Raw genomic sequence first — 23,796 nt, 5'->3', positions numbered from 1 at the left:
TACCGGCAGAGTTAGTGTCATTCTCATGCCTCGGAGGCAGCTCAGCGCCATCGGGCTCATTAATCATACTGGCCCAGTTTTTTCCCCCTAGTAAAATGTGAAGTGATTGGACCATTACGGCTTCGGATTTCCTGAATAGCATTTTTTTTGCCTTTTCTTTTGGCATCTGTGATCTCATGTTGAAAGTATCGACTTTAAACAATCACATATATGTTACGCGGATCATTTCTAATGGCGCACACGTTATGTAAAAGGATCAATGGGATTGTCATCAAGTGTCTCAGGAGAAAGACGCTGCTTAAATAACCTGTCATTTAAATGGAAAGAAGAGAAAAATAGATGAAACACTGCCATCTGCATGTCAGTGGTGAAACTGCAACCAGTAGTGCAAATTCTAATTATCCATTTGGATACTAGGGTATACCTTTATTTTATTTTATTTTTTTATTATTATTTACTTCTTATGATGCAAAATGCTTATTCTCCATAGGTTTCTACTAAAATTCTGCTTAGTTTCTTTTCTACAGCCTCCTTGTTTTGCCATATAGTGCAGGTTGATGTATAGGTTATGTCTTCAGACCTTATCTCTCCTCCCCTGAATGATCTTATTGGAGATCAGAGAGAAGATGGCCTTTGATCAACGTAAAAGTTTGATCAGGAAAAAGAGATATTAGGGCTGTTAACAGAAGTCATTAAATGTCTGATGTGGCATAGGACACAGCTGGAGGCAGTAGAAGTGAAACTGACCAAAATGAATTTTACTATTCATTTTGGTCAGTTTCACTTCTACTGCCTCCAGTTTTTTAGAAAAAAAACTATAAAAAAAAATATCTATATAAAAAAGACCTTTAGAAAAAGAAAAAAAAATTAAAAATATATTACATGGAGCGCATGAAGTTCAAGGCAAAAGTCACACACATAGAAAATGCTGCAGAACAAAAGAGTTTTGTCCAGAATATTTGTCTTCTCCCCCAACTCCTAATTTCCTGATCCCACAATACTAATGCATCATTTGTTTGGGCAACATTGCTGAATCCTTTACGTCATACAGTATGTCACCTCCTCTTGCCCTGACCATAGTGTTGTGCACCACACCATACCGCATTTTTCGCCGTATAAGACGCACTGTTTCTTCCCCAAAACAGGGGGGGGGGGGGGGGGAGTTGGTGCGTCTTATATGGCGAATACACATTAAAACCCTGTCCTATCAGGTCGGTCCCGGCGGCCATCAATGATGCCCTGTATTAACCCTTCAGACGTGGCGATCAAAGCTGACCGCCGCATCTGAAGGGAAAGTGACACTAACCCGGCTGCACCGGGAGGGACCTTACCTGCCTCCTCGGTGTCTGCTCCGTGCCGGGATCCCCTGCATGGCGGGTGCTCTCCTTCGTCGTCATTATGTCGTTGTGCAGGTCGTCCCATCATCCAATAGGAGCAGTGTGCGTAGCGACGTGATGGCGGTGACGGACAGCGAGGATACCGGGCAGAAGAGACGTTCCGGAGCGACGGGGACACCCCGGAGGCACGGCGACAGCGATGGAGGGCGACATCCAGTGTAGCGGTGACAAGCGGTGACGGATACCAGTGATATTCAACCGGCGGACCACCAGATGTTGCAAAACTACAACTCCCAGCATGCCCGGACAGCCGTTGGCTGTCCGGGCATGCTGGGAGTTGTAGTTTTGCAACATCTGGAGGTCCACTGGTTGAAGACCACTGTCCTATACTTTACATTGTATTCTTGATTTTCCTCTTTTAAAATTGGGTGCGTCTTATGTGCCGGAGCATCCTATATGGCGAAAAATACGGTATGTATTATATACAGGAGAGGGCACAAGGCGGCAGCACTCAGCACAAGGCATTCTGCCATAATGTCCAGTACATTAGTTGGGACAGAGCCGCACTGGGGGGAGCGTAACAGACCTATCTCAATAAGCTTTAGAAATTTTAAGAAAAAATTCAAAGATTTAATATTGCAGCCATAGAGTAACAGAGGAGAGCAGCCAACAGCTGTCAATGGCGGCATTAATGAGCCGTAATTTAGCAGATGACCCGTCGCATCACCTTCCACTTGTATCCAGGCTCAATTATACCGTATTGCCACAGGCAGTGATAACGCATCGCCTCAGGTAGTTTTACATCGTGGGCAGAGGTGACATGTCAAGATGTTAATTTCTGGTATAGACGCAAGGCATATGGAACAAGTCGAGGGATAGTTCTCTATAGGATTTAGTGTGTATAATGTCTGATGCAGGGTGGGGTGGTGGAGTAGAATCTCAATGGGGCAGCACTGTTTAGAATTGTGTAACATAGTGTTTCCTAGACCTGTGGACTCTCCAGCTGTTGCACAACTACAACTCCCATCATGGCCTTAGCAGTGTTCCCCCACCTGTGGCTCTCCAGCTGTTGCACAACTACAACTTCTATAATGGCCTTAGCAGTGTTCCTCCACCTGTGGTTCTCCAGCTGTTGCACAACTACAACTCCCATAATGGCCTTAGCAGTGTTCCCCCACCTGTAGCTCTCCAGCTGTTGCACAACTACAACTCCCATCATGGCCTTAGCAGTGTCCCCCCACCTGTGGCTCTCCAGCTGTTGCACAACTGCAACTCCCATAATGGCCTTAGCAGTGTTCCCCCACCTGTGGCTCTCCAGCTGTTTCACAACTACAACTCCCATAATGGCCTAAGCAGTGTTCCCCCACCTGTGGCTCTCCAGCTGTTGCACAACTACAACTCCCATAATGGCCTTAGCAGTGTTCCCCCCACCTGTGGCTCTCCAGCTGTTGCACAACTACAGCTCCCATCATGGCCTTAGCAGTGTTCCCCCACCTGTAGCTCTCCAGCTGTTGCACAACTACAACTTCTATAATGGCCTTAGCAGTGTTCCCCCACCGGTGGCTCCCCAGCTGTTGCACAACTACAACTCCCATAATGGCCTTAGCAGTGTTCCCCCACCGGTGGCTCTCCAGCTGTTGCACAACTACAACTCCCATAATGGCCTTAGCAGTGTTCTCTAATCTGTGGCTCTCCAGCTGTTAAAAAAAAACTATGCCCTGTTGGGGCTGTCAGAGCATGATGGGGGCGACAGATTTGGGAACAGCTGTCAAGGGTTAAGTTGTCACATGACACACCAAAACTGCAATGAGGTTCTAGTTATGTGACTTAAGATATCATGGCTAATTATTTGTTATCAAAGAGGTTGCACCATTAAGACAGCAGTGTTTCCCAACTAGGGGGCTTCCAGCTGTTGCAAAACTACAACTCCGGGAATACTGGGAGTTGTAGTTTTACAACAGCTGGAGGCACATTGGTTAGGAAACACCGCTTTATATGGGTCCTGAATATTCAGATGGACCACTCAGATTGTAGGGAAGGGTCCCAGCAGTTGAACCCCCCTACAATCATACACTTATCCTGTAGATAGGGGCTGCATTTTCCCAGTGGGGCAACCTCTTTAAAAAACATATTTTCTTAAATGAATTATGCACTGGACAAACCTTACTTGTTAGAAAGATGGTTTGACATAGATCACAATATGTCCACTGTTCTCTGACTCGACCAATGAACTGTAATCTGAGAAAACCCATTCAGTTACCCTGCAGCGCCACCACAGGGGAAATGAAGCATTACACATTACCCATTTACATTGTGTACGGACCTTGTAATGCAGGACAGGACAGGAGATGAGGATCCTGAACAGATGATCTATTAACTTAGAACTGCCTATTGGAGTGTACAGAAATGGGCTTTTTAACCTCTTAAAAGTAAAGAAAACAGAGGAGAACAGAGAAATACTATTAATGTACACAACATTCTGTTCGTTTAATCTGTGTTTACACTGGTATGGCTTAACACAGAGCTCCAAATCCTCTGCATAGCTGTACATTTGCCTACAAACAACCCTAGGAGAAGCTTCATGCATATTGTGTTATTACTGAATTCAATGTATAGGACGTACGCAAAAAGCTCCCTCTGGTGGTGACTGCTGTCAATCATAATTTATCTTTTAAAGGGGGTATTCAGATTTTAGAAAATTGTATTTAAAGACTATCAACCCAAGATATATAACTAACTAATATAGTGTTATCACTAACTATTGGCTCCTCTTCCTCTCTTCTGACAGAAAGTTGTGTATTCCCCTCATTGTCAGTGTGGTATTTGCTAAGCAGCTCCCCAGCTCCTATCTCACCTGACAGGAAGTTGTGTAGTCCTCTCATTATCGGTGTGGCGTTGTCTCAGCAGCTCCCCAACTCCTCCCTCTCTCCAAAGGTAAAGCATCATCTTTTGCTGGCTCAGGAGGAGAGGCTGGATCTTGTCTCTGAGCTCTAGCCCTGCCCACTGAGTGATGTCATCACCTAACCAGCCCCTTCAGCCTACATTACCATCTCCATGTTATACACCCATATATAATATTATTGGGGGGAATAAGTTGTGTTTACAGCATGCTGCCTTGTGGTGAACAATGCCACAGGCAGAGGAGCAGACAGAGATTGAATGCAGCAGCTTTTGCAGACTTGTTGTGTGGAGAGCTAGTCTCCAGTGACATGAAATGTTCTGCAGAAGCTCTGGGCAGGGAACTGGCAGGAATGCTGTGGAAGAGGATTTGGCAGGGTAGGAGGACTATGATGAAGAGCTGAGGGAAAGAAATGCATTCTGGAAATACTAATAGTACTGAGCAACTGCTCACCCAAAAAGTACAGGATAAAAAAAAAAATGTTATGCGGTGTCGGAGTACCCCTTTAAAAGGGTACTCTGCTTCTTTAAAGCTTATCCCCTAACCAACACGTAGCTCCATGCACGAGGAGAGACGGGGCCCCGTTCTGGAGATCACAGGAAGTGTCAGAGGTCGAACGCACAACGATCAGATACTTATACGTTTTGAAGTAGTACCTTTAGGTTAATATCTGTATTGAGGATTTGGTGCAGAGCATCAACCACAATAAAGATAACACTGTTTTAAATGGGGAAAAATAAAGCTCTAAAATAGGTAATTCAGTAACTGAAATAGCAAAAATTCAGGACACAATAATGACATGATCACATGTGTCAGATGGCTGTAAGCAGACTACAAGTAACTGCGTGCTCTCTCTAGGTCCCTGGCTGCCATGTTAACCACTCGGTGAAGGGACAGAGATCTAAGATGTTAAAGGGGTACTCCGGTGGAAAACTTTATTTATTTATTTATTTATTTTTATCAACTGGTGCCAGAAAGTTAAACACATTTTTTAAATGACTTCTATCAAAAAATCTTAATCCTTCCAGTACTTATTAGCTGCTGAATACTACAGAGGAAATAATTTTATTTTTGGAACACAGAGCTCTCTGCTGACATCACAAGCACAGTGCTCTCTGCTGACCTCTGCTGTCCATTTTAGGAACTGTCAAGAGCAGCATATGTTTGCTATGGGGATTTTCTCCTACTCTGGACAGTTCTAAAAATGGACAGAGAGGTCAGCAGAGAGCACTGTGGTCATGATGTCAGCAGAGTGCACTGTGTTTCAAAAAGAAAAGAATTTCCTCTGTAGTACTCAGCAGCTAATAAGTACTGGCAGGATTAAGATTTTTTTTTTATAGAAGTAATTTACAAATCTGTTTAACTTTCTGGCACCAGTTGATTAAAAAAACAAAGTTTTCCACCGGAGTACCCCTTTAAACAGCCAGGACTGGAGATATCTCTGTTCTCAGCCAGTGCAGGGGGGGAGGGGGTGGGTAAGCTGTGTAACACCACCAGCACCCAACATTTTTCTGAGCTCCTAAGCCTTCTCTATACTCCCCTGTGTGACATTTTAAATTTTCTGGCTTTTTTTTTTTTTTTTAAACGACTCAGCTTACTACTGTTCCAGCACCAATGCCATTCCTGTTTCCCCCAGTAGAGGTGCTACAATGACTTCCCCATATACTGAGCACATGGCACTGCAGCCAATCACTGGGCTCAGAATTTTTTTTTATCAAAAAAAATGTTATCGTTATTTTATTCACATTATTTTTTTAATCGTATAATGGAATTTTTATTGTTTATTAAAGGCGTACTCCCCTGGAAAACATTTTTTATTTTATTTTTTAAAATCAACTGGTGCCAGAAAGTTAAACAGATTTGTAAATTACTTCTGTTTAAAAAATCTTAATCCTTCCAGTGCTTATCAGCTGCTGTATACCACAGAGGAAGTTCTTTTCTTTTTGAATTTCCTTTGTGTCTGACCACAGTGCTCTCTGCTGACACCTCTGTCCATTTTAGCAACTGTCTGGAGCAGGATAGGTTTGCTATGGGGATTTGCTCCTACTTTGGACAGTTCCTAAAATGAACAGCAGAGGTCAGCATAGAGCACTGTGGTCAGACAGAAAGGAAACAGAAAAGGACTTCCTCTGGAACATACAGCAGTATTGGAAAGGTTAAAGTGTAGCTCCCACCATCACTTTTTTTTTCTTTTTTCTGTCCCTGCCCATTACCCATCTATCCCTAACCCCCTTCCTGCCTTTCATTTTTTTTTTTTTTTACAGATTAAAAATGCCTTTTTGTCTGCCTGGTAGTGTGCTCTCTGCCAGGCAGACTTCCCCAGCAGGCACCACGTCACTGATGCCTGCTGTGGCCGACACTTCCGCCCTTAGTTCACCTATACAGGGTGCCTCTAGCTGATTCCCCACTGCAACTCCCAGCTTGCCCTGACATCTATTGGCTGTCAGGGCATGCTGGGAGTTGTAGTGGGGAAACAACTGGAGGCACCCTGTATAGGTGAACACCGGATCTGTGATCGCCGCACATACCGCTCCCCGTCGCGCAGCCCACAACCCCGCCGCGCCGCTCAACCCACTCCCCGGCAGAAGAACAGTCACAGCAGCCCGCAACCCCCCTTCCGGCAAAAGAACAGTGACAGCAGCCCGCAACCCCCCCGCCCCGTCGCGCCGCTCAACCCACTCCCCACTCCCCCTTAGTTCACCCATTCAGAGTACCCCCGCCGCGCAGCCCGCAACCCCCCGGCCCCGCCACTCCGCTCAACCCACTCCCCTTCGTTCACCTATTCAGTGTCCCTCCAGCTGTTTCCCCACTACAACTCCCAGCTTGTCCTGAGATCTATTGGCTGTCAGGGCATGCTGGGAGTTGTAGTGGGGAAACTGGAGGCATACTGTATAGGTGAACACGCAACCCCCCCCCGACATAATACTTTACCTTGTCCCCGGGAGCCTGCGTGCATCCACTTCCTTCAAAGCGCTCGCTCCCGCCTGTCTGATTGACAGACGGGAGCGAGCACCGCAGTGCCTGAATTTCGACTCACTGCCAGGCTTAAATGAGTCGAAATTAAGTAGTGACATCACTGCCGAATGCATTCGGCCACTAGGAGGGCGACCCCTAGTGGCCGAATTTAAAAGTGATTTTAAACTGGTTTAAAATCACTTTTTTTAATTAAAGTATATTAAAGATATGTTGTAATACTTAAGTACTACAACATATCAATTTTTTTATTTCATGACAGTGCCCATTTAAGATTTTTAAATAGAAGTCATTTACAAATCTCTTTAACTTTCTGGCACCAGTTGATTTAAAAAAAAAAAAGTTTTCCAGTGGAGTACCCCTTTAAACATTTTACAAATAGTGTAATTCACTGGCCTGTCTACTGTATACCTTAGACCAGTGTTTCCCAACCAGGGTGCCTCCAGCTCTTGCAAAACTACAACTCCCAGCATGCCCGGACAGCCTTCGGCTGTCCGGGCATGCTGGGAGTTGTAGTTTTACAACAGCTGGAGGCACCCTAGTTGGGAAACACTGCCTTAGACTACGAGCACACAACCGTTAAGGTCTGCCAAGGGGAGTTCCATTCACTCAACCTGTTAGAAGGACGTTAGTTGAGTGGAGGAAAAAATACTGCATGTCAGATATTTTTTCTACGCTGAATTCCTCTAAAATAATGGACGCCCTACAAACGCCATTCAAGTCAATGGGATCCCTCGGAACCCAACGGTGATAGTTGTGCAAAGGGTATGTTCTGCTCCATTGTTTGTCGCCGAATGGACCCTGAAAGGGACAAACCCAAACAGTGGTGTGCACGTTGCCTTAGCAGGACAAACACAGACATAGAAACATAGAATGTGTCAGCAGATAAGAACCATTTGGCCCATCTGGTCTGCCCAATAATCTGAATCCTATCAATAGTCCCTGACCCTATCTTATATGAAGGATAGCCTTATGCCTATCCCTATCTTATATGAAGGATAGCCTTATACCTATCTCTATCTTATATGAAGGATAGCCTTATACCTATCTCTATCTTATATGATGGATAGCCTTATACCTATCCCTATCTTATATGAAGGATAGCCTTATACCTATCTCTATCTTATATGAAGGATAGCCTTATACCTATCCCTATCTTATATGAAGGATAGCCTTATGCCTATCTCTATCTTATATGATGGATAGCCTTATACCTATCCCTATCTTATATGAAGAATAGTCTTATGCCTATCTCTATTTTATATAAAGGATAGCCTTATGCCTATCCCTATCTTATATGAAGAATAGCCTTATACCTATCCCTATCTTATATGAAGGATAGCCTTATGTCTATCCCTATCTTATATGAAGAATAGCCTTATGCCTATCCCTATCTTATATGAAGAATAGCCTTATACCTATACCTATCTTATATGAAGGATAGCCTTATGCTTATCCCTATCTTATATAAAGGATAGCCTTATACCTATCCCTATCTTATATGAAGGATAGCCTTATGCCTATCCCTATCTTATATGAAGGATTGCCTTATGCTTATCCCTATCTTATATGAAGGATAGCCTTATGCCTATACTTATCTTATATAAAGGATAGCCTTATGCTTATCCCTATCTTATATAAAGGATAGCCTTATACCTATCACTATCTTATATGAAGGATAGCCTTATGCCTATCCCTATCTTATATGAAGGATTGCCTTATGCCTATCTCTATCTTATATGAAGGATAGCCTTATGCCTATCCCTATCTTATATGAAGGATAGCCTTATGCCTATCTCTATCTTATATGAAGGATAGCCTTATGCCTATCTCTATCTTATATGAAGGATAGCCTTATGCCTATCCCTATCTTATATGAAGGATAGCCTTGTGCCTATCCCTATCTTATATGAAGGATAGCCTTATGCCTATCCCTATATTATATGAAGGATAGCCTTATACCTATCCCTATCTTATATGAAGGATAGCCTTGTGCCTATCCCTATCTTATATGAAGGATAGCCTTATGCCTATCCCTATCTTATATGAAGGATAGCCTTATGTCTATCCCTATCTTATATGAAGGATTGCTTATGCCTATCCCTATCTTATATGAAGGATAGCCTTATGCCTATCCCTATCTTATATGAAGGATAGCCTTATGCCTATCCCATGCATGTTTACACTCCTTCATTGTATTTGCTGCGACCACTTCTGCAGGAAGGCTATTCCATGCATCCACTACTTGGGGAGGTCATTTACAGGGACCAATCCCATTAGTAGGTGTGAGTATATACATCCTGAGGGAGTACAGAGAGCACCTACCATCGGACAAGGCAGTGAGCAACTGGAGGGAAGTCATTGTTTGTGCACAGTAGATCTTGCATGCAGACCGGGAGTGTGTCTGGAAGAAAAAAAGAAAAATGAGGCAAAGCAAATGTACAAAATGTAGATGTAAAATAGAAGACATTGGGACATTGGAGTTAGCAATGCATATACACCAGTTTTCTGAACATCACACATTTCAATTTGCAGCTTGTGTGGCTGATTTACTAAAATTTTCAACAACTTTTGAATTTAACAACCTGATCAACCTGAATACTCCAGTTATGGCTGGGCTGCGGTTTATTACAGGAAAACCTTTAGTGCATGGGTTCAAACCCTGTGGCTTTCCAGCTTTTGCCAGACAACAACACCCAGCAGGCCCTCATAGGCATTAAAGGGGTACTCCGGTAGAAAACTTTTTCTTTTTAAATAAACTCATGTCAGAAAGTTAAACAGATTTGTAAACTACTTCTATTAAAAAATCTTAATCCTTCCACTACTTATTAGCTGCTGAATACTGCAGAGGAAATTATTTTCTTTTTGAAACACAGAGCTCTCTGCTGACATCATGACCACAGTGCTCTCTGCTGACATCACTGTCCATTTTAAGAACTGTCTAGAGTAGGAGAAAATCCCCATAGCAAACATACGCTGCTCTGGACAGTTCCTAATATGGACAGAGATGTCAGCAGAGAGCACTGTGGTCATGATGTCAGCAGGGAGCTCTGTGTTTCAAAAAGAAAATAATTTCCTCTGTAGTATTCAGCAGCTAATAAGTACTGGAAGGATTAAGATTTTTTAATAGAAGTGCCCTGTACTCAGCCTGTATGCGAGCTCCCGAGAGGGAGCCCTGCATACCGGAAGAAGGGAGGAAGCCGGCCCTGGCAGGCCTCAGATGACGTCGCGCCTGCCGGGCCACGCCCACTTCCTCCCTTCGTACACAGCTCAAAACTGAGCTACTGAAGATGAGGAAAAAAGGTATTTACAGGGGGTTTTAACTAGAAATAATGACAGGGATACAGATAGAGTCAGGGGCAGATGGAGAGGGGGATTAGGGAAAGTTTAGTTGATGATAGGTACTCTTTAAAGTGCTATTTCTAGTATGTGTTCTTTAATAAACCAAAGTAATGTCTTGTAATGGGCATAATGCTAACTTGGGGGCTGAAGAAAGAGGATGATACAACTACCAGTAAAGGTAACAGGAAGGTGACACGCTGCAGGCTCAGACTCTCTTCTGCTCGTCGCTGTTATGCAAGGGGCTACCGACAAAGGAATATCATATGTTGCACAATGTTTTATTGGCTGGTTATACAGATACCAGGCCAGGTGGAGCTGTAAATGATGACGTTCATGTGAAAAGCCATCATAGATAAACACTCATCAGAAAATGTAAGGCATCTGCATCTCAGGCCAAAGATTTTACAAGCTGCATAAGTGTTATGCCCGCAACAACCAGCAGATGGCGCACAAGCTTCAACCTAGTCTAGATGAGAATTTCTACACTACAGCAGTGTTTACCAACTAGGCTGCCAGCTTTTGCAAAACTACAACTCCCAGCATGCCCGGACAGCCAATGGGCATGCTGAGAGTTGTAGTTTTTCCACAGCTGGAGGCCCATGGCTGGGGAACACTGCACTAAAGGATCTGCATTCAATCCAGAAACTGCACAAAGTTTGCGCCCATGTCCACTCTTCAGGTGAAAGTCTCAAATCTTGTTACCTAGTACTTGTATTAGGGTACATTCACATCACGATTTTACCATCCTCGCGATTTAAAGGGGTACTCTGGTAAAAAAAACTTTTTTTTTTAAATCAACTGGTGCTAGAAAAGTTAAACAGATTTCTAAATTACTTCTATTAAAAAAAATTTGAATCCTTCCAGTACTTATTAGCTGCTGAATACTACAGAGGAAATTATTTTCCGTTTGAAACACAGAGCTGTCTGCTGACATCACGAGCACAGTGCTCTCTGCTGACATCTCTGTCCATTTTAGGAACTGTCCAGAGTAAAAGGAAATCCCCCCCATAGCAAACATATGCTGTTCTGGACAGTTCCTAAAATGGACAGAGATGTCAGCAGAGAGCACTGTGCTCGTGATGTCAGCAGAGAGCTCTGTGTTTCAAAAAGAAAAGAATTTCCGCTGTAGTATTCAGCAGCTAATACGTACAGGACGGATTAAGATTTTTTAATAGAAGTAATTTACAAATCGGTTTAACTTTCTGGCACCAGTTGATTTAAAAAAAAAAAAGTTTTTCAACAGAGTACCCCTTTAATTCTCACGATTTTGAAATCGTAAAAATCTGCATGTCAAGTCGTATCCATTGACTGATAGACCACAAATACATCAGTTTTGATCAGCATCCGATTTTGCACAATTTAAGATCGGAGGTAAAATCGTAGGATTTTTTGTCCAGATTCAAAATAGTGTCCAATTTTTTTTACTATTGATGTCTATGTAAATCGCATGGAATCGTGTGACTGTGCGATTCTATCAGATTAAAATCGCACACAATTTTTTTTTTTGTACGCATGCGCAGTAGACTTCAAAACACATACACTTCAAACATATAAAACTTTATTGCCATTGGCATACATATTAATTTTAAAAACAGGATCAGATTTTTATTGAAAATCGGATGGAATTTTCATCTGTAGGATTTTTGGATACGATTTTAAATGGGATAGCAAAGATATTTTTACATACGATTGCATACGATTTTTTGCAATCAGATTTCTTCCGATTTTACAGTCCAATAATCGGATGGTTAAAGGGGTACTCCGGTGAAAACCTTTTTTTTTCTTAAAGGAGTAGTACAGTGGTGACTCAGTGGTGAGCAACTTATCCCCTATCCTAAGGATAGGGAATAAGTTGCAGATCGCGGGGGGTCTGACCGCTGGGGCCCCCTGCGATCTCCTGTACGGAGCCCCGACAGCTCGCGGGAAGGGGGCGTGTCGACCTCCGCACGAGGCGGTGGCCGACACGCCCCCTCAATACAACTCTATGGCAGAGCCTTCGGCAATCTCCGGCTCTGCCATTGAGATGTATTGAGGGGGCGTGTCGGCCGCCGCCTCGTGCGGGGGTCGACACCTGCTATCTCGGCGGAGAGCCGGGGCCCCGTACAGAGAGATCGCAGGGGGCCCCAGCGGTCGGACCCCCCGCGACCTCAAACTTATCCCCTATCCTTAGGATAGGGGATAATTTTTTCACCACTGGACTACCCCTTTAAATCAACTGGTGCCAGACAGTTAAACAGATTTGTAAATTATAGTCTTATAACAATAGAATAAGAAAGAAGTCGGCGACTCACCGGAGCTGATTTTCAAGCAGTTTCTTCTTTATTGGTACTCACATGCATGGGGAGAGAAAAGACGTACAGGGGTACAGCTGTCTGGCTACGGGACCGTTTCACATGTTCTACATGCTTCGTCTGGCCTAGATAGGCCTAAATAGCCAGACAGCTGTACCCCCTGTACGTCTTTTCTCTCCCCATGCATGTGAGTACCAATAAAGAAGAAACTGCTTGAAAATCAGCTCCGGTGAGTCGCCGACTTCTTTCTTATTCTATTGTTATAAGACTACAGTTTCACGTTCAGTCAGAGCACCACCAAGGTTTCACAGAAGCAGCCCAACCAGTTACCCTTTTTCCACGAGTCCTACGATCACAGACTGAGTAGTGCCGATCCACCTGTCTATTTTACCTAGATTTGTAAATTACTTCTATTTAAAAAATCTTAATCCTTCCTGAACTTATTAGCTGCTGAATACTACAGCGGAAATTCTTTTCTTTTTGAAACACAGAACTGTCTGCTGACATCATGAGCACAGTGCTCTCTGCTGACATCTCTGTCCATTTTAGGAACTGTCCAGAACAGCATATGTTTGCTATGGGGATTTCCTTTTACTCTGGACAGTACTTAAAATGGACAGAGATGTCAGCAGAGAGCACTGTGCTCATGATGTCAGCAGAGAGCTCTGTGTTTCAAACGGAAAAGAATTTCCACTGTAGAATTCAGCAGCTAATAAGTACAGGAAGGATTAAGATTTAACTTTCTGGCACCAGTTGATTAAAAAAAAAAAGTTTTCCAGTGGAGTACCCCTTTAAACATTTTACAAATAGTGTAATTCACTGGCCTGTCTACTGTATACCTTAGACCAGTGTTTCCCAACCAGGCTGCTTCCAGCTCTTGCAAAACGACAACTCCCAGCATGCCCGGACAGCCTTCGGCTGTCCGGGCATGCTGGGAGTTGTAGTTTTTAAACAGCTGGAGGCACCCTAGTTGGGAAACACTGCCTTAGACTACGAGCACACAACCGTTAAGGTCTGCCAAGGGGAGTTCCATTCACTCAACCTGTTATAAGGACGTTAGTTGAGTGGAGGAAAAAATATTGCATGTCTGATATTTTTTCTAATGGACACCCTACAAACGCCATTCAAGTCAATGGGATCCCATCGGAACCCATTGGTGTTAGTTGTGCAAAGGGTATGTTCTGCTCCATTGTACCCCTTTAAATCGTGATGTGAACCTAGCCTAAGCAGACATATATGTGCACAATATACACATTTATACACACACACACTACCTTCTACTTCCTCATCCTTCTCTTCTCTTTCACCGGAGTCTTGTACAAAATAATGGTGTTTCAAGGAGAATTTGAAGTCGGCAAATAAAATTTCCTCTCCTTTTTCTTCCCACACCCCCGTCGTATACTCTCCCTGAAAGAAAGAACATTGAGAATGACCGTCTAACACAGACAGTGACGGACTTTTATTCAAGGACAATATGGTATAGATTCGAAACATAGTTTTATTCACGCATGCCGTTCGTTGCTCTATCGACAAGAATTGCTACTGTTATATGCAAATTTAAAGGGGAAATGAAAGAATATGCAGGAATATTTATTTCAGTGCAGCAACACACACGGACCAGGACAGCAGTTTCGATCGTCTAAGCGATCTTAATCATACTGGCACAAAGTCACAAGTTTGGATTGCCTATATGGGGGAGACACGGGTGCAATCATTTGCCGTGACAACAGGAAAAAAAACACTCCCCCACATCAAGCAAACTCCATTACAAAATATGTGCAATAAAAATGTTCACATTTAAAAGGGGTACTCCACTGGAAAACATATTTTATTTTTTAATATCAACTGGTGCCAGAAAGTTAAACAGATTTGTAAATTACTTTAATTAAAACATCTTAATCCTTCCAGTACTTATCAGCTGCTGTTATGATCCACAGGAAGTTCTTTTCTTTTTGAATTTCCTTTCTGCCTGACCACAGTGCTCTCTGCTGACACCTCTGTCCATATCAGGAACTGTCCAGAGCAGGAGAGGTTTTCTATGGGGATTTGCTTCTACTCTGGACAGTTCCTAAAATGGACATAACAGAAGCTGGATCATAACAGCAGCTGATAAGTACTGGAAGGATAAATATTTTTTTAATAGAAGTAATTTACAAATCTGTTTAACTTTCTGGCACCAGTTGTTTAAAAAAAAAATTTGTAAAACTGTATTCCAGTGGAGTACCCCTTTAATATGCCACAATAAAGTAATAGCTAACATATCACATATTAAAGGGGTACTCCACTGGAATACAGTTTTACATTTTTTTTAAACAACTGCTGCCAGAAAGTTAAACAGATTTGTAAATTACTTCTATTAAAAAATCTTAATCCTTCCAGTACTTTTAGGGGCTGTATACTACAGAGGAAATGCTTTACTTTTTAGATTTTTCTGATGTCATGACCACAGTGCTCTCTGCTGACATCTCTGTCCATTTTAGGAACTGTCCTGAGCAGCATATGTTTGCTATGGGGATTTTCTCCTGTTCTGGACAGTTCCTAAAATGGACAGAGATTTCAGCAGAGAGCACTGTGGTCATGACATCAGAAAAATCTAAAAAGTAAAGCATTTCCTCTGTAGTATATAGCCCCTAAAAAGTACTGGAAGGATTAAGATTTTTTAATAGAAGTAATTTACAAATCTGTTTAACTTTCTGGTACCAGTTGATTTAATAAAAAAAATAAAATAAAAAGTTTTCCACTTATTATGGGCTGTATACTACAGAGGAAATTCTTTTCTTTTTTGGATTTCTCTTCTGTCACGACCACAGTGCTCTCTGCTGACCTTTGCTGTCCATTTTTGGAACTGTCCAGAGCAGTATATGTTTGCTATGGGGATTTTCTACTGCTCTGGACAATTCGTAAAATGGACAGCAGAGGTCAGCAGAGAGCACTGTGGTCATGACAGAAGAGAAATTCAAAAAAGAAAAGAATTTCCTCTGTAGTATACAGCCCCTAAAAAGTACTGGAAGTACTGCTGCCGTGCCGCCGGCGATCAGACCAGCCATTTAAAGCGCTGCATTGCCGCAGATGCTTTGAACTGTATTGATCACGGCATCTGAGGGGTTAATGGTGGACATCAGGGCAATCGATGATGTCCATCATTACCGGCGGGTCCCTGGCTGCTGGTAGCAGCTGGGACCTGCCGTGCATGAAGGGAGCACTGCTCCGTTGCTCGAGTCATGTATAGGACGTAAATGTACATCCTGGTGCATTAAGTACCAGCGCCTCAGGACATACATTTATGTCCTATGTCCTTAAAGGAGTACTCCGGTGCATTTTATTTTTTATTTTTTTTAACCCTCTGTGCCCGGGCTGCCAAGCGAAACAAAACAAACTTTAACTCACCTTCCTACGTTCCCCTGATATCGATGTCCCGTTCTCCGGTCCCCAACTTCTTCCACTTCCTGTAAGTCGAAGAGTCATGTGACGCTCAACATATCACTGGCTGCAGCATTGTCCCCCTGCGGCCGGGGATATGTGAGGGTCACGTGACTCTTCGACTTATTGGAAGCAGAAGAAGTTGGGGACCAGAGAACGGGACATTGATATTAGCGCAACGAGGGAACATAAGAAGGGGAGTTAAAGTTTGTTTTGTTTCGCTTGGCAGCCCAGGCACATAGGGTTAAAAAAAAAACAACGCACCGGAGTACTTCTTTAAAGGAGTACTGCGGAATAGGAAAATTATCTTCCATACTGCCGGCAGCAAAAAAATAAACAGGTACATACCTTCCTTCGCTCCCCTGGTGCCTCCGGTAACCGGCTCCGGCCTCCGCCACGATCCTCTTCCTGGTTGCCGGTGGTCGGCGAGTCATACTGCACTCACCAATCACCGGCCGCAGCAAAGTCCTGACTCAGTCGGTGATAGGCTGAGCGGTAGTGTGACGTTGCAGGTGCTGGGGCCAAAAACTTCACACTGCCGCTCAGCCTATCACCGGCTGAGTCAGGACTTCGCTGCGGCCGGTGATTGGTGAGTGCAGTATGACTCGCTGACCACCGGCAAGCAGGAAGAAGGAAGGTATGTACAGTGGTCCTTCAAGTTACAATATTAATTGGTTCCAGGATGACCATTGTATGTTGAGACCATAACTCTATGGAAACCTGGTAACTGGTTCTGAAGCCACCAAAATGTCATCCAAAAATAGGAAAAAGTGAGAATTAAAGAAAAATAAGTAGATAACTAATATAGATAAAGCAAATCCTTACATATAAAAGTAAGAAAGATCTGCTGGGAGCTGTAATCACTGTCTATGTCAGTGTTTCCCAAGCACGGAGCCTCCAGCTGTTGCAAAACTACAACTCCCGTTGGCTGTCCGGGCATGCTGGGAGTTGTAGTTTTGCAACAGCTGGGGCCACCCTGCTTGGGAAACAGTACACAGTACACAGTACACAGTGTCCTAAAAAGTAATGGAGTCACCCTCACCTGGTGTCCAAAGGAGCAGCTAACCCTGGTACAGGTAAAGAGTACAGAACATGTAATACCTCCCTGTACTGTAGGGGGCGCTACTAGACACTCTCAGTCCATACGCTTCAGTTATACAGGGGTTTTACCAGTGAATGCCCATTCTGATTGGTCGGTTCTTCCAGCCATTGACAGGTATCACAGATCTGGACTGTCTGTACATTGTATGTTGAGTCTGGTTTCAATTTACGATGGTCCAGAAAAGACCATTGTATGTTGAAACTATTGTATGTTGAGACCATTGTAAGTTGAGGGATCACTGTACCTGTTTATTTTTTTGCTGCCAGCAGTATGGACGATCATTTTCCTATTCCGGAGTACTCCTTTAAGGGGTTAAAGGATTATTCCAGTATTTTTTTTTTTTTTAGCCTTTGAGCCATGATACCAAGTTATAATCCTGTGTAATAGTCCTATTTTCATGCATATGCCCTGCACCTGGAAGTGCTGTAGTGCAAGACTGTACCTGCTGTCTAAACACTGAGATACCACGGAATTATTATCTCCGACCCCAGCTACTGCCGGCAGGTATCAGCTGTGATACACAGGGGGCATTCGCCATGTAGGCAGCAGGCTTACCTCCTGAGACCTCTCCATACCCCCTTCCCGATATCATGATGCAATGCAATAATTCAGCAGACATCAGGAAGGGGTTAAATACAGTATCAAAAAGACACATTTGAACCTGCTGGACTTTCTTTTTCTATTGAGCAACAGTTTTGCGGTGCTGTGTGTTATCAGGTCTAGAATAGGTGTAAAGCTTGGACCATAAATGATGCCATAGATTCACCTTCTCCGGAGTCTTTTTTGCCGAAACTCCTATCAGCTTCCAGTCATTCAAGACTTCTTCAACTTTGGAAACAAACCTGTGAAAATAGATAAATGTAAAGTATCGTATGAGAGAAAACTTTGAAAGTGTCACAGCAAAATGTCGGAAATTTTGAATGGGGGGGGGGGGGGGTAGGTTGTTGACAGGTGCAACGACTCCTCAATCGCCCTGCCAATCCCAACCCCAACGATCACTGAAACAAAAGGCCACGCCTCTCGTAATGTCACGCCATGCCCCCTCAATGCAAGTCTATGGGAGGGGGCGTGGCGGACATCCCACGCATGGCGTGACATCCCATCCCCGCAGCCAGCGTTCAGAACATAACATTCTGGATGCTGGGGCAGAGTACCTGTCACCAAATAAGCTGTTCTAAACTAACACAGGCTATGTTCCCTAACTACTCCTGCCTTTAAAAACAATTTCAGAGCTTTAAAAAGCTGTGTATCTTACCTTTATTCTTGCTCACATAGTTCAATTTCCCAGCAGGAGAAAGTGGATGTTTCCCAGCAGGCATGACATCACTGAAGCCTGCTGGGGTACCACTTCCGCCCTCACATGGTTTCAGTGTTGCGATGAATAAAAGACCACAAGCTCTGTGCATGTTTCAGTCTGTGTTGCTATCAGTGAGGCTCTCCTACAGGTTTCAGCTTTCTGTGAGAATCTGTGGAGCTTTCATTTTCTGTGCAGCTGTCAATCAAGCTCAGTGCAGCCAGAAGCAGTTCCTGAGTTTGGTCTCCTGCCAGGCCGGGAGGAGACCAAACTCACTGTATTAATTGTAGCAGAGAACAGAACAGAGCCACCTAGTGGCCGTTTCTTCTATTACATTTTAAACATATTTATGTTGATCATTTTAAAAGCAAGTGAAGGGGAAAGTGTCTGCTAATTACACAAGTAACACTATACTAAAAGTTTTTATATGGTGACAGGTACTCTTTAAAGGGGGTTATCCAGGGTTAGAAAAACAGAGCTAATTTCTTCCAAAGAAACCTCCAAAAAAAACAATACATCTGTGCTCATGGTTGACTGTGGTATTACAACTTTGCTTCATTCATTTCAGTGGAACGGAAATGCAAAACCACACAAAACCTGGGGCAGGTGTGGGGCTAATTTTGAAAAAAAAAAATGCTTCTCATAGCTGAGTGTTTGCTTCAGTTGTATCCAGTTTGGACAATCCTCTGTCCAGCTGGATATAGCAACACTCAGCTATCATTTACATCCAGGCCACCCTATTCATCCAATACCCATCATTAACCCCTTAAATGCTATGATCAATATTGATCACTGCACTCAAGAGTCTCCCTGCCTGATTGGCCCTACCATAACATATATGGGGGGTCCGATCGGTTTCGATGCTCACCGGCTTTGTGCGGGTCAGCTGGCTTAGCAAATAAAGTAAATCACTCAGTAAATCACTGAGTAATGCCATTTAATAGCATAGCATTATATAGTGTTAACCTAATTTTTGCATATACAAGTTGCCTATGGGGACTTAAAAGTGTAAATAAAATGTTTTTTTTCCATATATATTATATATATATATATATATATAAATGCCCCTCCCCTAATAAAAATTTAAATCCCCCACCCCCCTTTTCTTGTTTCTTAAAGGGGTATTCCGGGCAAAAACATTTTATCCCCTAGCCAAAGGATAAGGGATAAAATGTCTGATCGCAGGGGGCCCGCTGCTGAGACCCCCCGCGATCTCCCTGCAGCATCCGCATTCTATGCGGGTGCTGAATCTCCAATTTCCGAAACCTCCGGGTTCCCGGGACTGGGGACGTGACGTCACGCCACACCCCCTCCATTCATGTCTAAGGGAGGTGGCGTGACATCACATCCCCAGTCTCGGAAACCCGGAGGTTTCTGAAATTGGAGATTCAGCACCAGCATAGAATGTGGGTGCTGCAGGGAGATCGCGGGGGGGGGGGGAGGTCTCAACAGGGGGCCCTCCCGCGATTAGACATCTTATCCCCTATCATTTGGATAGGTGATAAAATGTTTTTGCCCGGAATACCCCTTTAAATAAAAAACATTTGGACTAGTAAAATATTATGTTTATCATCCCGCACAGTGAACAGTAAAGAAATATGAATTGGTAAAATTACAGATTTTTTGGTCACATCATATATCAGAAAAAAAAAATTATATAAAAAGTGATCAAAAAATCCCATCTAAACAAAGATGGTACCGATAAAAACTACAAATCACAGCACAAAAAATTACCCTTCTACATAAACAAGGGTCAGAATAGGGCAATTTTAAGCATTGTTATTTTGTCAAAAATGTTTTGACTTAGTAAAATAATAGAAGAGTATGTAAAGATCAGGATAATAATATTCGGATTGAATCACAGAATAAAGAGAACATGTCAGTTTTACCATAAAGTGCACTGCATGAAAACAAAACCCCTAAAAATGTGCAAAATTTCTGTGTGTTTTTCAATTTCTCCTCCAAAATAATATAATAATATTATATAATAACATAATTTTGTATTTCATGGTAAAATGAAAAGTGACATTACAAAGTACAATTGGTCACACAAAACACAAGCGGTGATGTGGATCTGAGGATAGAAAAATAAGAGTTATGTCTCCTAGGCCCCATTCACACTACCATTGTCAAACGGTAATGTGACGTCCATTGGGGAGAATAAATACTGCTTGTGCCATCTTTTCCTCCCGCTACTCCTGCTAAAAAACAGTGGCACTCGACGGACCCCACTTTTTGCCCATTGCGCCCCTTCAAAATGACGGCCATTATACTTGTAAAAAAAATTTAAAAAATGTCCGTTTTTGACGGGACGCAACAGCAGTGTGAAAAAAACTAAAACGCTAAAATTAAAATTGGCAGTGTCCTAAGATGTGACAGCATAAAGGAAATACAACTATAAGAAACTTAAGCCACAATCAGAGCTGTAAATAACTGACTTCATCGAATGACAATGGTAATAACCTATGAGCACTTACCTCTCCCATTCTGAGGCTGTGGTGAAGTCAGTGATCTCAAATACTTCTGACTCAGGCTGCAATACAAAGAAAATATACTGAATATTACAAGAAGGGAAGGTCATACATATACAGGACAAATACACTGCTCAATAAAATAAAGGGAACACTTAAAGGGGTACTCCGCTGCCCTGTGTCGGAAGCTCCGCTCCCCAGCGTCCGGAAGTTTATTGTTCCGGACCCTGTGTTCGGGCTTCCATGTTCAGGGCCGCCCCTCGTGACGTCACGCCCGCCCCCTCAGCGAAAGTCTATGGGAAGGGGGGCAGGCGTGACGTCACGAGGGGCGGCCCTGAACACGGAAGCCCGCACACAGCGTCCGGAACAATAAATTTCCGGACGCTGGGGAGCGGAGCTTCCGACACAGGGCAGTGGAGTACCCCTTTAAACAACACAATGTAACTCCAGGTCAATGACACTTCTGTGAAATCACACTGTCCACTCAGGAAGAACACTGATTGACAATCAATTTCACATGCTGTTGTGCAAATGGAACAGACAACAGGTGGAAATGATAGGCAATTAGCAAGGCACCCCAATAAAGGAGTGGTTATGCAGGTGGTGACCACAGACCACTTCTCAGTTCCTATGCTTCCTGGCTGATGATTTGGTCACTTTTGAATGCTGGCGGTGCTTTCACTCTAGTGGTAGCATGAGACGGAGTCCACAACCCACACAAGTGGCTCAGGTAGTGCAGCTCATCCAGGATGGCACATCAATGCGAGCTGTGGCAAGAAGGTTTGCGGTGTCTGTCAGCGTAGTGTCCAGAGCATGGAGGCGCTACTAGGAGACAGGCCAGTACATCAGGAGACATGGAGGAGGCCGTAGCAGGGCAACAACCCAGCAGCAGGACCGCTACCTCTGGCTTTGTGCAAGAAGGAGCAGGAGAAGCACTGCCAGAGCCCTGCAAAATGACCTCCAGCAGGCCACAAATGTGCATGTGTCCACTCAAACAGTCAGAAACAGACTCCATGAGGGTGGTATGAGGGCCCAACATCTACAGGTGGGGGTTGTGCTTACAGCCCAACACTGTGTAGGACATTTGACATTTTCCAGAGAATACCAAGATTGGCAAATTCACCACTGGCGCCCTGTGCTCTTCACAGATGAAATCAGGTTCACACTGAGCACGTGTGACAGAGTCTGGAGACACCGTCGAGAATGTTCTGCTGCCTGCAACATCCTCCAGCATGACCGGTTTGGCGGTGGGTCAGAAATGGTGTGGGGTGGCATTTCTTTGGGGGGCCGCACAGCCCTCTATGTGCTTGCCAGGGGTAGCCTGACTGCCATTAGGTACTGAGATGAGATCCTCAGACCCCTTGTGAGACCATATACTGGTGCGGTTGGCCCTGGGTTCCTCCTGATGCAAGACAATGCTAGACCTCATGTGGCTGGAGTGTGTCAGCAGTTCCTGCAGGAGGAAGGCATTGATGTTATGGACTGGCCCGTCTGTCCCCCAGACCTGAATCCGATTGAGCACATCTGGGACGTCTCGCTCCATCCACCACAGACTGTCCAGGAGTTGGCGGATGCTTTAGTCCAGGTCTGGGAGGACATCCCTCAGGAGACCATCCTCCACCTCATCAGGATCATGCCCAGGCATTTAGGGAGGTCATACGGGCACGTGGAGGCCACACACACTACTGAGCCTCATTGTGACTTGTTTTAACCCCTTAAGGACCAGACCAATTTTATTTTTGCATTTTCGTTTTTTCCTCCTCGCCTTCTAAAAATCATAATTCTCTTATATTTCCATCCACAGACCCATATGAGGGCTTGTTTTTTGCGACACCAATTGTACTTTGTAATTACATCATTGATTTTACCATAAAATGTACGGCGCAACCAAACAAATATTATTTATGTGGGAAAGTTGAAAAGAAAAACGCAATTTAGCAAATTTTTGAAGGTTTTGTTTTCACTCTGTACACTTTCCGGTAAAAATTACATGTTTTCTTTATTCTGCGGATGAATACGATTAAAATGATTCCCATGTTATATGCTTTTCTATAATTGTACCACTTAAAAAAAATCTCAAACTATTTTAACAGAATTAGTATGTTTGAAATTGCCCTATTTTGACTACCTATAACTTTCTAATTTTTCCGTATATGGGGTGATCGGAGGGCTCATTTTTTGCACCGTGATCTGTAGTTTTTATCAGTATCACTTTTGCTTAGGTTTTACTTTTTAGAAATTTTTTATAAATTTTTTGGGGAATAAAATGTGACAAAAAAAAGCAGCAATTTTGGACTTTATTTTTTTTTTTTTTTTACATTTATGCCATTCACCGTTTGGGATAATTAATAATATATTTTAATAGTTCCGACTTTTACGCATGCGGCGATACCAAATATGTGTATCAATTATTTTTTCTATGCTTTTTGGGCGGTAAAAATGGGAGAAACAGACATTTTATTTTTTATTGGGGGAGGGGATTTTTAAATTTTTTTACTTTTTTATTGAAAATTTTGAATTTTTTTATTTTATTTTTTTTACACTTTTTATCTATAGCAATCATTTGATTGCTAATACTGTTCAGTGCTTTGTATAGGACACAGCACTGATCAGTATTATCGGTGATCTTCTGCTCTGGTCTGCTCGATTGCAGACCAGAGCAGAAGA

At 43.3% G+C, this 23,796-nt stretch overlaps 1 protein-coding gene across 2 annotated transcripts in view; it reads right to left on the bottom strand.

Moving 5' to 3' along the window:
* RAB3GAP1 (RAB3 GTPase activating protein catalytic subunit 1) overlaps window positions 1-23,796 on the bottom strand; it is a 110,164-nt gene that overhangs the window by 83,767 nt on the left and 2,601 nt on the right. For both annotated transcript variants that reach the window (XM_056533222.1, XM_056533223.1), the window contains exons 2-5: window positions 21,136-21,191; window positions 18,131-18,206; window positions 14,117-14,249; window positions 9,535-9,613 (exon numbers count right to left, since the gene is read on the bottom strand). In XM_056533222.1, the coding sequence (XP_056389197.1) occupies window positions 9,535-9,613; window positions 14,117-14,249; window positions 18,131-18,206; window positions 21,136-21,191 (344 nt within the window). The remainder of the gene's footprint in view (window positions 1-9,534; window positions 9,614-14,116; window positions 14,250-18,130; window positions 18,207-21,135; window positions 21,192-23,796) is intronic.

This window comes from Hyla sarda, chromosome 8 (genome assembly GCF_029499605.1).
Source record: "Hyla sarda isolate aHylSar1 chromosome 8, aHylSar1.hap1, whole genome shotgun sequence".
NCBI lineage: Eukaryota > Metazoa > Chordata > Amphibia > Anura > Hylidae > Hyla > Hyla sarda.
The sequence above is the reverse complement of the archived record's forward strand: the minus strand, read 5'-3'. Positions and strand labels throughout refer to the sequence as shown.